The sequence below is a fragment of the Budorcas taxicolor genome, chromosome 14 (genome assembly GCF_023091745.1).
Source record: "Budorcas taxicolor isolate Tak-1 chromosome 14, Takin1.1, whole genome shotgun sequence".
NCBI classification, from domain to species: Eukaryota; Metazoa; Chordata; class Mammalia; order Artiodactyla; family Bovidae; genus Budorcas; species Budorcas taxicolor.
The window spans coordinates 86,179,081-86,192,692 of record NC_068923.1 but is presented as its reverse complement, the minus strand read 5'-3'; the positions used below and the strand labels follow the sequence as shown (position 1 = coordinate 86,192,692).

At 38.0% G+C, this 13,612-nt stretch overlaps 1 protein-coding gene across 1 annotated transcript in view; it reads left to right on the top strand.

Annotated features, from left to right (window-relative positions):
- Positions 1-13,612, top strand: part of SLC26A7 (solute carrier family 26 member 7) — a 146,878-nt gene that overhangs the window by 59,692 nt on the left and 73,574 nt on the right. Inside the window, exons 5-6 of the mRNA XM_052651652.1 lie at positions 1,815-1,967; positions 6,550-6,632. Of these exons, the coding sequence (XP_052507612.1) occupies positions 1,815-1,967; positions 6,550-6,632 (236 nt within the window). The remainder of the gene's footprint in view (positions 1-1,814; positions 1,968-6,549; positions 6,633-13,612) is intronic.

The following is a 13,612-nucleotide window of genomic DNA, read 5'->3' as shown; positions in this document are numbered from 1 at the left end:
TCTCTCTCTGTCTTCATCTCTTCTTTTTATAAAGACACTGGTCAGATTGGATAGGGGCCCACCCTAAAGGGATCATTTTAACTTAATTACCTTTTTAAAGGCCCATCTGGTTGGATGGCATCACCAACCCAATGGGCATGACTTTGAGCAAGCTCCAAGAGATAGAGAAGAACAGGGAGGCCTGGCATATGCAGTCCATGGGGTCACGAAGAGTTGGACATGACTTAGGAAGTGAACAACAAGTGGTCATAGTGAGAAAAGAGGAATATGAGTTCTTTCTCTCCGTGTTATTATGCTTATTCAGGGTAAAAGCTATTCCTATTTACATTTGTTACTATTACCATATTAAGTGAAAGCTTTTATTAATTCAGAATATTTATAGAGTGCCTGATATCTGCCAGATACTATTTTAGGACCTGAGACTCCATCATTGAAAAAAAAAAGTATTAAGAATGGCAAAATCAGATAAAAACACATTATAAAGTAATGTATATGTATAAATGTGTTTGTGTGTGTAAATGTCTGTTAAGTGCTTCAGAAAAATCTTCTTGCTAAAGAAAATAATGAAAAGTAGTATATATATATATATATATATATATATATATATACGATTGATAGGCTATTTCATTCTTTGAAATATCTCAAAATTGATTTGTTTATGTGTACCAATGTATTTTTTATTTCATGCCAAATTATATTAAATGGACAATTTAAAGAATTACTAGTTTTATAGTCTCAAAGTGAGCTTAACTCATATTTTACAAAACAGATTGGCTTGGTTCTGATGAAATAGTTTACTTATTTATCCATACATACATGAACTATCTTTGCTTCTCTGAGGTCTCAGTTCAGTTCAGTTCAGTCGCTCAGTCGTGTCCGACTCTTTGTGACCCCATGAACCATAGCGTGCCAGGCCTCCCTGTTCAAAACCAACTCCCAGAGCCTACCCAAACCCATGTCCATTGAGTCAGTGATGCCATGCAACCATCTCATCCTCTGTTGTCCCCTTCTCCTCCTGCCCTCAATCTTTCCCAGCATCAGGGTCTTTTCAAATGAGTCAGCTCTTCGCATCAGGTGGCCAAGGTATTGGACTTTCAGCTTTGACCTCAGTCCTTCCAATGAACACCCAGGACTGATTTCCTTCAGGATGGACTGGTTAGATCTCCTTGCAGTCCAAGGGACTCTCAAAAGTCTTCTCCAACACCACAGTTCAAAAGCATCAATTCTTCAGTGTTCTGCTTTCTTTATAGTCCAGCTCTCACATCCATACATGACTACTGGAAAAACCATAGCTTTGACTAGACAGGCCTTTGTCAGCAAAGTAATGTCTCTGCTTTTTAATATGCTGTCTAGGTTGGTCATAGCTTTTCTTCCAAAGAGCGAGTGTCTCTAGGCAAGAATAAAGCAGATTCTTTACTGCTGAGCCACCAGGGAAGCCCTTAACAGAGCCTATAGTTATTTGAGAGCCCTTATTTGCTCTTAATAGTGAATCTGCATATAGCTAATGAGTTTTAGATCTCTGCCCATTAAAGTGACTGAGAAGGAGCTGGAAGTGTTGTTCTGTCCTTATGTAGGAAGGAATACTGAGTTTGGTGGACGAACCAAGGGAAAAGCAATTCTGTACATGCAAATGAATCATAGCCTTATCTGTATCAGCCCTGACTGATATACCCTTCTACGCCCCACTGTTTCACTCCTCTCCCTTTCAGCTATTTTTTTGCAAGACATCACAGAGTTCAGCTGGGGCCAGGTTTTAATTTTGGTATATTGTGAATGACCCTGAAATTTGTTTGTATTTTTCCTCATTACTGTAGATCTATGCATATATCTTTAAGAACATCAAGTCTGTGCGACTGGAAGCACTGCTCTTATCCTTGCTAAGCATTGTGGTACTTGTACTGGTTAAAGAGCTGAATGAACAGTTTAAGAGGAAAATTAAAATTATTCTTCCTGTTGACTTAGTTTTGGTAAGTACAAAATGAACGTTTAACTTTCTTCTCTGCAATGCTTGTGACTGCTGTGGATAATGTGCAAAGGCACACCTTATTGTCCATAGTAACCCACAATTAGTCCTGTCTCTCATTAAAACAGGACTAATTTGTCTACACATTCATGTAAAGACAGGAAATATTTTGAGTCAATAATTTAAAAGAGGCACACATGTTTCTAATGTTTGCAGAATTTCTCTATGCTTGTATATTTTCAGATAAATAAGAGAACATATAGCCTAAAATTTTAAATATAGAGACATTTTTAAGGATGGGACTCAAAAAATCTCTGGCATGATTCTCCATAAAGCAATAAAAAGTGAAACCACATCTTTTTGATATGGCATCTATATGCTGCATAAAATGTGATCAATCAACAAATGTCCATTAATGGTTGATAGATTTATTATATTTACTGACCTAGTTTTTCTTTGTTGAAAGGATATTCTCATAATTTTCAGTGGCCAAGGCTGATTCTCTAAGATATTTTTGTTGCTGTACTTGGCAAAGTAACAAATTGTACTTTACTCCTAAGGCTTATGAAATTAAAAAAAAAAATTTGAAACTTTAAGAGCCTCTAATGGGAACTCTTTTTAAAAAAATTATATTTATTTATTTTGCTTGATTGATGATTGCTGTACAATAAGGGTTTGACTTCTGCATACATCAACATGAATCAGCCATAGGTATACATATGTCCTCTCCCTCTTTAAACTCCCTCCCACCTCCCACTCTTTCCCACCCCTCTAGGTTGTTACAGAGGTCTGGTTTGACTTTCTGAGGGGAACTCTTAACTAAACAAAGCATTACATTGAAAATGAAATGTTAAGCAAACCAGTCTTCTAATTTACTTATTATTAATTGGCTTTAATTTCTTTTTATTGGTGATAAGTAGTGTCTAAATAATTTCACCCATTGAAATATCACTTCATACTATTGAAATAGTGTAGGCTTTATTTATATGTATATAAACCTGAGTTCAGTTGCTCAGTTGTGTCCAACTCAGCGACCCCATGGTCGCTGCGACCCCTGCAGCACACCAGGCCTCCCTGTCTATCACCAACTCCTGGTGTTTACTCAAACTCATGTCCATCAAGTTGGTGATGTCAACCAACCATCTCATCTTCTGTCGTCCCCTTCTCCTCCCACCTTCAATCTTTCCCAGCATCGGGGTCTTTTCTAATGAGTCAGTTCTTCGCATCAGGTAGCCAAAGTATTGGAGTTTTAGCTTCAACATCAGTCCTTCCAATGAATATTCAGGACTGATTTCCTTTAGGATGGACTGGTTGGATCTCCTTGCAGTCCAAGGGACTCTCAAGAGTCTTCTCCAACACCACAGTTCAAAACCATCAATTCTTCGGTGCTCAGCTTTCTTTATAGTCCAACTTTCACACCCTTACATGACTACTGGAAAAACCATAGCTTTGACTAGATGGACCTTTGTTGACAAAGTAGTGTCTTTGCTTTTTGATTTGCTCTCTAGGTTGGTCATAACTTTCCTTCCAAGGAGTAGTTCAGTTCAGTTCAGTTGCTCAGTCATGTCCAACTCTTTGCCACCACATGAATTGCAGCACTCCAGGCCTCCCTGTCCATCACCAACTCCCGGAGTTCACTCAAACTCACGTCCATCGAGTTGGTGATGCCATCCAACCATCTCGTCCTTGGTCGTCCCCTTCTCCTCCTGCCCCCAATCCCTCCCAGCATCAGAGTCTTTTCCAATAAGTCAACTCTTCGCATCAGGTGGCCAAACTATCGGAGTTTCAGCTTTAGCATCATTGCTTCCAAAGAACATCCAGGACTGACCTCCTTCAGAATGGACTGGTTCGATCTCCTTGCAGTCCAAGGGACTCTCAAGAGCCTTCTCCAGCAACACAGTTCAAAAGCATGAATTCTTCAGCACTCAGCTTTCTTCACAGTCCGACTCTCACATCCATACATGACTACTGGAAAAACCATAGCCTTGACTAGACTGACCTTTGTTGTCAAAGTAATGTCTCTGCTTTTGAATATGCTATCTAGGTTGGTCATAACTTTCCTTCCTAAGTGTCTTTTAATTTCATGGCTGCAGTCACCATCTGCAGTGATTTTGGAGCCCCCCAAAATAAAGACTGACACTGTTTCCACTGTTTCCCCATCTATTTCCCATGAAGTGATGGGACCGGATGCCATGATCTTCATTTTCTGAATGTTGAGCTTTAAGCCAACTTTTTCACTCTCCTCTTTCACTTTTATCAAGAGGCTCTTTAGTTCTTCTTCACTTTCTGCCATAAGGGTGGTGTCATCTGCATATATGAGGTTATTGATATTTCTCCCGGCAATCTTGATTCCAGCTTGTACTTCCTCCAGCCCAGCATTTCTCATGATGTACTCTGCATAGAAGTTAAATAGTCAGGGTGACAATATACAGCCTTACATACTCCTTTTCCTATTTGGAACCAGTCTGTTGTTCCATGTCCTGTTCTAACTGTTCCTTCCTGACCTGCATATAGTTTCTCAAGAGTCAAGTCAGTTGGTCTGGTGTTCCCATCTCTTTCAGAATTTTCCACAATTTGTTGTGATCCACACAGTCAAAGGCTTTGACATAGTCAATAAAGCAGAAGTAGATGTTTTTCTGGAACTCCCTTGCTTTTTGATGATCCAGTGTATGTTGGCAGTTTGATTTCTGGTTCCTCTGCCTTTTCTAAATCCAGCTTGAACATCTGGAAGTTCACAGTTCATGTATTGTTGAAGCCTGGCTTGAATAATTTTGAGCATTACTTTGCTAGCATGTGAGTGCAGCACTTTCACAGCATCATCTCACCTACAATGAGATTCATGAGTATACACATGGATACTTTTGCCCCAGCACCCAAACTCTGAACATATCTCCACTTTTCACCCACACAACTGTCCCTTGGCCTTTCCTTGGACCATGCTGAAAGGGGAGACCTGGAGAAGGTATCTGGAAGTCGACTTTGGCAGGAAATTATAGATTCCTGGGAATTCAGTGTATGATCCAGAAATATGAGCCTAGGTTTGAGTTAGGTACCTCCCCTTGTCCCCACAAAACTCCCATTTTACGAGAAGAGTTACAGTTGGAAGATTTCAGATTAGAACCTTCTAAAGCACTATCTGAAAGACAAAGTTAGTGACTTAAGTTACTTAATTTTAATATTGGCTATATGTATTGAACACCATGCATTCTTCCATTTTCAATAAGGATTCAGCATCTTGCGGCTACGGTATATTTTCTTTTATAGCTCACAGTATTTTCTGATGATATAAATATTTCATGAAAATTATTAGCAATTAAAATGTATTAAATGTAGAAATTTTTGAATACATTAATACTTCTGATTCCAACCTAATAGCCTGAATTTTTTACTACTATTGTATTTAGATAGTACAATTATGTCATAGTATTTATAAAGTTTGAAACTATTACCTGTTTGAGTTTTATTGCCTTTAAAAAAATTCTCAAGTCTCCTTTGTTTTTTAAGTCTATTTAATGTTTTAAGAAATATTATAAAGTCAGTTAAATATCATCATAGAGAAGAGAAATATATAGTAAATATCCCTACAAAGTAATATTATTGGACATTGTTAGATATTCCTTGTTTTGCTAGTGTGATTTTTTTATACCTTTTTTCTGACCATGTATATGGTAAATTTATACTTTTGGTAATTAGTGTGTTTCTTTTTAACAAAAAAGCATAGTATAGAAAAGATTAAACAGATATCAAACTGATAGATAACCCTGTGAAATAACCAGTACCTATTAAATAATCAAAAGAATGAAGAGAATGTGAAAATGGATGGAAAACATTAAGGTAATATGACTGGTGAAAACAAGTCCTGAACAGAATTCTGAACATACACTTTAAAGGGGACTGTGGATACTTGCAGAGAATACAAGGCCTTGCTTGCCGTATGTCATACAATAGAAGGTCAGGCTCCTGAAACTCCAGGGAGGTAATTCAAAAAATATTGGGTTCAACACATTATTAACTAGCATATTTTTCTTCAAGAAATAGCAAAAGCTCAAAATTAAAGATTATTCAAGGAGACTGTAAACCATCAATTACTAACCTACATTAGGAATATTGATGCAGCGTCTTAAACTCTTTTGTGACTACTCCAGTGAAAGGAAAATGTTCTGAGTTAAAACATTCTTTCGTATCATGAGAGACAAATATTTAGGTTGGATTGTGGTATCTGTGAGCATGCACACACACACACACACACACACACACACACACACACACACACACATTCGTATATTCTGTATTCTGCACCCCTTCAAAATCAGACATAATTGGGTTGCTATAACTGGAAAGGATATGATAAAAGTTGTATTATTGTAACGCCATTTAATTTTTGAGACTGCAGATTAAGTGCTCTTAAATCTCAGAGGGATTTTTTTAGTTACATATTTTCTTAGTTTTTAAAAATCTGTGCAAATACTATATTACTGTTGATAATCGTGAAGCACATGAGTGATGTTTGCTTTTGAAAATAGTTTTAAGATGTTTGTGAGACAGGAATAATTTTATTTTTCTCTTTTTCAAATGGAACCACGCAGATGATTGCTACATCTTTGACTTGCTATTGTACCAATATGGAAAACACATACGGATTGGAAGTAGTTGGTCATATTCCAAAAGGGTAATGTAGTCTTTTTTCTTTTTCTCTTTCCTTTTGTTTGTTTGTTGATGGAGGAAGCAAATGGGGAGTAGGTGGGTATGAATTTTATTTCTTTCAAAGGCTATATGTGGTACAAAATTCTAGTTAATTTCTATTTTACAGTGATAGAAGCAGTTCACAATAAAGAAAAATAGCTTCTTAAAGTATATATCTATTATTTGAGAAGTTGATAACTATTTTTTACAGTATTGCTTTAAGTAAAAGATTTGGAGATTATTAATACACATCATTTGAAAAAGAAAGCAGAACATTGAATTTCCAAATTAGAGTCATGCTCTAGTCTTCCCTCTTCTACTCACACATTCCTATGACTATTTTTATTTCACTTAAAATATAATAAAAATACATAAGCATCATCTTAACTAGCAAACATATAGACATGAATGGTATGCACTGGTGAAAGAGAGAGTGGAAATAGAAATGAGAGCATGTTTCCCACCTGTCTTAAAGCCTTCCTTTGGACACGAAGAGAAGATTAACAAAAGGAAGATGTGTTCACCCTGAAAGCACAAAATATTTTTCCAAATATATCCTGAAAGGAAGCAACATCATCTTAGGGGAGAAAGAGGATGTCTTATGAATTATTCTCTTTTAATGGGCTGTGCTATACACCAATATTTATAGATTTGGGGCAAAATTAGAGTTGTTGGCTTCTCTGTATTTTTATCTTCCAGACATAGGCCAATAGTGATTATTGGAATCATCTTGTGTTTTCTGAAGGGTTCTCTAGTTTACCTTCAAATTCAGTTTATTATTTTTTTATTCCTATAGGTTAATTTATCATTATTAATAATTAGGCAAGCTTGATTTTCATGAAACAAAATTTCTTATAGTTTGAAACACTTTTATGTATATGTCTTAGGGCTTGTAATGGTACGAATCAGTTTGACATAGGGTTAAACTTGAGGGAGTGGGCAAAAAATACCATGCCTCTCCTTCATCTAGTCTAGTTATCCTTTATTTTGAGGGACTTTTACAAACTCATCTTCTTAAAGAATCATAGAAAAAGCATGGCATTGATAAGAGATGGAGCTGTGGTGGAATCCCAGCTCTACCATCACTTTGTGATTAAGATACATTTTTTAGAATGTTTTCTTCTCTATACATTACACTCATGGTACTTGATCTGGGGATTGTGGGGAGAATTTAATAAAACTGCTACTGTGAAAGTGCTGAACATTCAGTTTACATGCTCAGTATTACATCAACGTAAATTATTTCCCCCTTTTCTTCTATTGTTGCCCCAGAGGGATTTTTCTTTAAAGACAGAAGGTAAGTGTCACATAGCATCATCAGGGATAAATAAACAATGATACTTTGGCTCAAGTGGTTTTCAAAAAAAAAAAAAAAGACAATGACTGGGTATTAGTTGGAAGAAATATTTTAAACAGTTGTTTAAAACTGAGAAATAGAAGTTGCACAAGCCTCTTAGCCTCATCCACAGGAGGGCAGACAGAAGAAGTAGGAAGAACTACAATCTCGCCAACTTCAAGAACAAAAACCACAACCACAGAAAGTTAATCAAAATGAAAAGCCAGAGGATTATGTTCCAGGTGAAGGAACAAGATAAAATCAAACTAAAAGAACAACTAAATGAAGTGGAGAGGGCAAGCTTCAGAAAAAAGAGCTCAGAATGATAGTGAAGATGATCCAAGGTCCTGGGAAAAGAATGGAGAAGATGCAAGAAATGTTTACCAAAGGCCTAGAGGAGCTAAAGGACAAAGAAATGGAGATGAACAATCCACTAGAAGGAATCAAGAGCAGGATAACTGAGGAAGAAGAATGGGTAACTGACCTGGAAGACAAAATGGTGGAAATCATTGCAGCAAAGCAGAATATAGAAGAAAAGAATGAAAAGAAATGAAGACAGCCTAAGAGACTTCTGAGACAACATTAAATGCACCAGCATTCACATTATAGGGGTGCCAGAAGATGAAGAGACTGAGAAAGCACCTGAGAAAATATTTGAAGAGATGAGAGTTGAAAACTTCCCTAACGTGGGAAAAGAAATAATCACCCAAACCCTTGAAGTGCAGAGAGTCCTAGTTAGGATAAACCCAAGGAAGAATACACTGAGACACATAGCAATCAAACTGACAACAATTTGAGATGAACAAAATGTTAAAAGCAACAAGGGAAGCATGACACATACCCTTGTATGTTTTATGTATTATCAGCTGATTCCTCAACCAAAATTCTACAAGTCAGAAAGGGATGGCACAATGTATTTAAGGTGATGAAAGGGAAAAACGTACAACCAAGAATACTCTAACCAGCATGACTTTGCTCAGATTTGATGGAGAAATCAAAAGTTTTACAGACAAACAAAAATTAAGAGAATTCACTAGCACCAAATAGGTGCCCAATATGCTACTGGAGATCAGTGGAGAAATAACTCCAGAAAGAATGAAGGGATGAAGCCAAAGCAAAAACAATACCCAGCTGTGGATGTGACTGGGGATGGAAACAAGGTCCGATGCTGTAAAGAGCAATATTGCATAGGAACCTGGAATGTCAGGTCCAGGAATCAGGGCAAATTGGAAGTGGTCAAACAAGAGATGGCAAGGGTGAACATCGACATTCTAGGAATCAGCGAACTAAAATGGACTTGAATGGGTGAATTTAACTCAGATGACCATTACGTCTACTACTGCAAGCAGGAATCCCTCAGAAGAAATGGAGTAGCCGTCATGGTCAACAAAAGAGGCTGAAACGCAGTACTTGGATGCAATCTCAAAAACAACAGAATGATCTCTGTTCATCTCCAAGGCAAACCATTCAATATCACAGTTATCCAAGTCTATGCCCCAAGAAGTAACACTGAAGAAACTGAAGTTGAACGGTTTTATGAAGACCTACAAGACCTTTTAGAACTAACACCCCCAAAAGATGTCCTTTTCATTATAGGGGACTGGACTGCAAAAGTAGGAAGTCAAGAAACACCTGGAGTAACAGGCAAATTAGGCCTTGGAATGCGGAATGAAACAGGGCAAACACTAATAGAGTTTTGCCGAGAAAATGCACTGGTCATAGCAAACACCTTCTTCCAACAACACAAGAGAAGACTCTACACATGGACATCACCAGATGGTCAACACCAATATCAGATTGATTATATTCTTTGCAGCCAAAGATGAGGAAGCTCTATACAGTCAACAAAAACCAGACCAGGAGCTGACTGTGGCTCAGATCATGAACTCCTTATTACCAAATTCAGACTCAAATTGAAGAAAGTAGGGAAAACCGCTAGACCATTCAGGTATGACCTAAATCAAATCCCTTATGATTATACAGTGGAAGTGAGAAATAGATTTAAGGGCCTAGATCTGATAGATAGAGTGCCTGATGAACTATGAAATGAGGTTCGTGATATTGTACAGGAGACAGGGATGAAGACCATCCCCATGGAAAAGAAATGCAAAAAAGCAAAATGGCTGTCTGGGGAGGCCTTACAAATAGCTGTGAAAAGAAGAGAGGTGAAAAGCAAAGGAGAAAAGGAAAGATATAAACATCTGAATGCAGAGTTCCAAAGAATAGCAAGAAGAGATAAGAAAGCCTTCTTCAGCAATCAATGCAAAGAAATAGAGGGAAAGAACAGAATGGGAAAGACTAGAGATCTTTTTAAGAAAATGAGAGATACCAAGGGAACATTTCATGCAAAGATGGGCTCGATAAAGGACAGAAATGGTCTGGAGCTAACAGAAGCAGAAGATAATAAGAAGAGGTGGCAAGAATACACGAAGAACTGTACAAAAAAGCTCTTCACTACCCAGATAATCATGATGGTGTAATCACTAATCTAGAGCCAGACATCCTGGAATGTGAAGTCAAGTGGGCCTTGGAAAGCATCATTATGAACAAAGCTAGTGGAGGTGATAGAATTCCAGTTGAGCTATTTCAAATCCTGAAAGATGATGCTGTGAAAGTGCTGCACTCAATATGCCAGCAAATTTGGAAAACTCAGCAGTGGCCACAGGACTGGAAAAGGTCCGTTTTCATTCCAATCCCAAAGAAAGGCAATGCCAAAGAATGCTTAAACTATCGCACTATTGCACTCATCTCACATGCTAGTAAAGTAATGCTCAAAATTCTCCAAGCCAGGCTTCAGCAATATGTGAACTGTGAACTTCCTGATGTTCAAGCTGGTTTTAGAAAAGGCAGAGGAACCAGAGATCAAATTGCCAACATCTGCTGAATCATGGAAAAAGCAAGAGAGTTCCAGAAAAGCATCTATTTCTGCTTTATTGACTATGCTAAAGCCTTTGACTGTGTGGATCACAATAAACTGTGGAAAATTCTGAGAGAGATGGGAATATCAGGCCACCTGACCTGCCTCTTGAGAAACCTGTATGCAGGTCAGGAAACAGCAGTTAGAACTGGAGATGGAACAGCAGACTGGTTCCAAATAGCAAAAGGAGAACGTCAAGACTGTATATTGTCACCCTGCTTATTTAACATATGCAGAGTACATCATGAGAAACACTGGGCTGGAAGAAACACAAGCTGGAATCAAGATTGCTGGGAGAAATATCAATAACCTCAGATATGCAGATGACACCACCCTTGTGGCAGAAAGTGAAGAGGAGCTAAAAAGCCTCTTAATGAAAGTGAAAGTGGAGAGTGAAAAAGTTGGCTTAAAGCTCAACATTCAGAAAATGAAGATCATGGCATCCGGTCCCATCACTTCATGGGAAATAGATGGGGAAACAGTGGAAACAGTGTCAGACTTTATTTTTTTGGTCTCCAAAATCACTGCAGATGGTGACTGCAGCCATGAAATTAAAAGATGCTTACTCCTTGGAAGAAAAGTTATGACCAACCTAGATAGTATATTCAAAAGTAGACATTACTTTGCTGACTGAGGTCCATCTAGTCAAGGCTATGGTTTTCCAGTGGTCATGTATGCATGTGAGAGTTCGACTGTGAATAAGGCTGAGCACCACAGAATTGGTGCTTTTGAACTGTGGTGTTGGAGAAGACTCTTGAGAGTCCCTTGGACTGCAAGGAGATCCAACCAGTCCATTGTGAAGGAGATCAGCCCTGGGATTTCTTTGGAAGGAATGATGCTAAAGCTGAAACTCTAGTACTTTGGCCACTTCATGCTAAGTGTTGACTCATTGGAAAAGACTCTGATGCTGGGAGGGATTGGGGGCAGGAAGAGAAGGGGACAACAGAGGATGATTTGCTGGATGGCATCATGGACTCGATGGATGTGAGTCTGAGTGAACTCCAGGAGATGGTGATGGACAGGGAGGCCTGGCGTGCTGCTATTCATGGGGTCACAAAGAGTCGGACATGACTGAGCGACTGAACTGAACTGAACTGAAAGGAACTTCTCTAGGCACAAACTTAAGAGAAGGAAAAGACCTTCAAATATAAACCCTAAACAATTAAGAAAATGGTAATAAGATCATACATATTGATACTTATCTTAAATGTAAATAGATGCACCAACCAAATACAGTGGATTTGCTGGGTGGATTAAAAAAAGACCCATAAGTATGCTGTTTATAGAAGACCCACTGCAGATCTAGGGACACTAACAGACTGAGAGTAAAGGAATGGGAGAATGTATTCTCTGCAAGTGGAAATCGTAGTAAAACTGAAACAGCAATACTCATATCAGAAAAAATAGGCTTCAAAGCAAAGGCTGTTGTAAGAGACGAGGAGGACACTACATCATGATCAATAATTCAGTCCAAGAAAAAGATAAAACAATTATCAATATATATGCACCCAACACAGGGGCACCTCAAAACAGAACCCATTTGCAGAGCAGCAGTGAAGATGCAGACATAGAGAAAAGATTTGTGGACTCAGTGGGGGAAGGAGAGGGTGGGACAAACAGAATAGTATGTAAATCTATACATTACCAATGTAAAATGGAGAGCAAGTGGGAATTTGCTGTGTGACAACGGGGAGCTCAACGAAGTGCTCTGTGACAAGCCAGAGGGGTGGGATGGGGTGGAAGATGGGACGGGGGGCTCAGGAGGGAGGGGACATGTGTATACCTGTGGCTGACTCATGTTGATGTACGGCAGAAACCAACACAGTATTGTAATGCAATTGTCCTCCAATTAAAAAAAAAATATTAAAAAAACCACAAACATGGCAGCTAAACAATATGCTACTAAGTAACCAATGGATCACTGAAGAAAACGGAAGTTAAACCTTCCAAAACCTATGGGATGCTGCAAAAGCAGTTCTAAGAAAGAAGTTTAGAGCAATATACTCCTACCACTTTTACCTCAAGAAACAAGGGAAAAAACCTAACCTTACACTTAAAACAACTAGAGAAAAAACAAATAAAACCTGAAGTTAAGTAGAAGGAAATAAATCATAAAGATCAGAGCAGAAATTAATGAAATAGAGACAGAGAAAATAATTGCAACGATTGATGAAGTTAAGAGATGGTTCTTTGAAAAGCAAAAGTAATAAACTTTTAGCCAGACTCATCCAGAAAAAAAAAAGAGAGAGAAGACTCAAATCAATAAAATTAGTAGTGAGAAAAGTTACAACTGACTCTACAGAAATACAAAGGATCATAAAAGACTACTATGAGCGATTGTATGCTAATAAAATGGATGACCTTGAAGAAATGGACATATTATTAGAAAGATACAGTCTCCCAAAACTGAATCAGGAAGAATCAGAAAATATGGCAGACCAATCACAAACGCTGAAATTGCAACTGTGAATAAAAAACTCCCACCAAACAAAAATCCAGGCCCTGATGGCATCACAGTCAAATTCTATCAAACATTTAGAGAAGAGCTAATACCTATCCTTCTGAAACTGTTTCAAAAAATTGCAGAGGAAGGAACATTTCCAAACTCATTTTATGAGGCCACCATCACCCTGATACCAAAACCAGAAAAAGATACCATGAAAAAAGAAAATTACAGGCCAATATCACTGATGACCATAGATACAAAAATTCT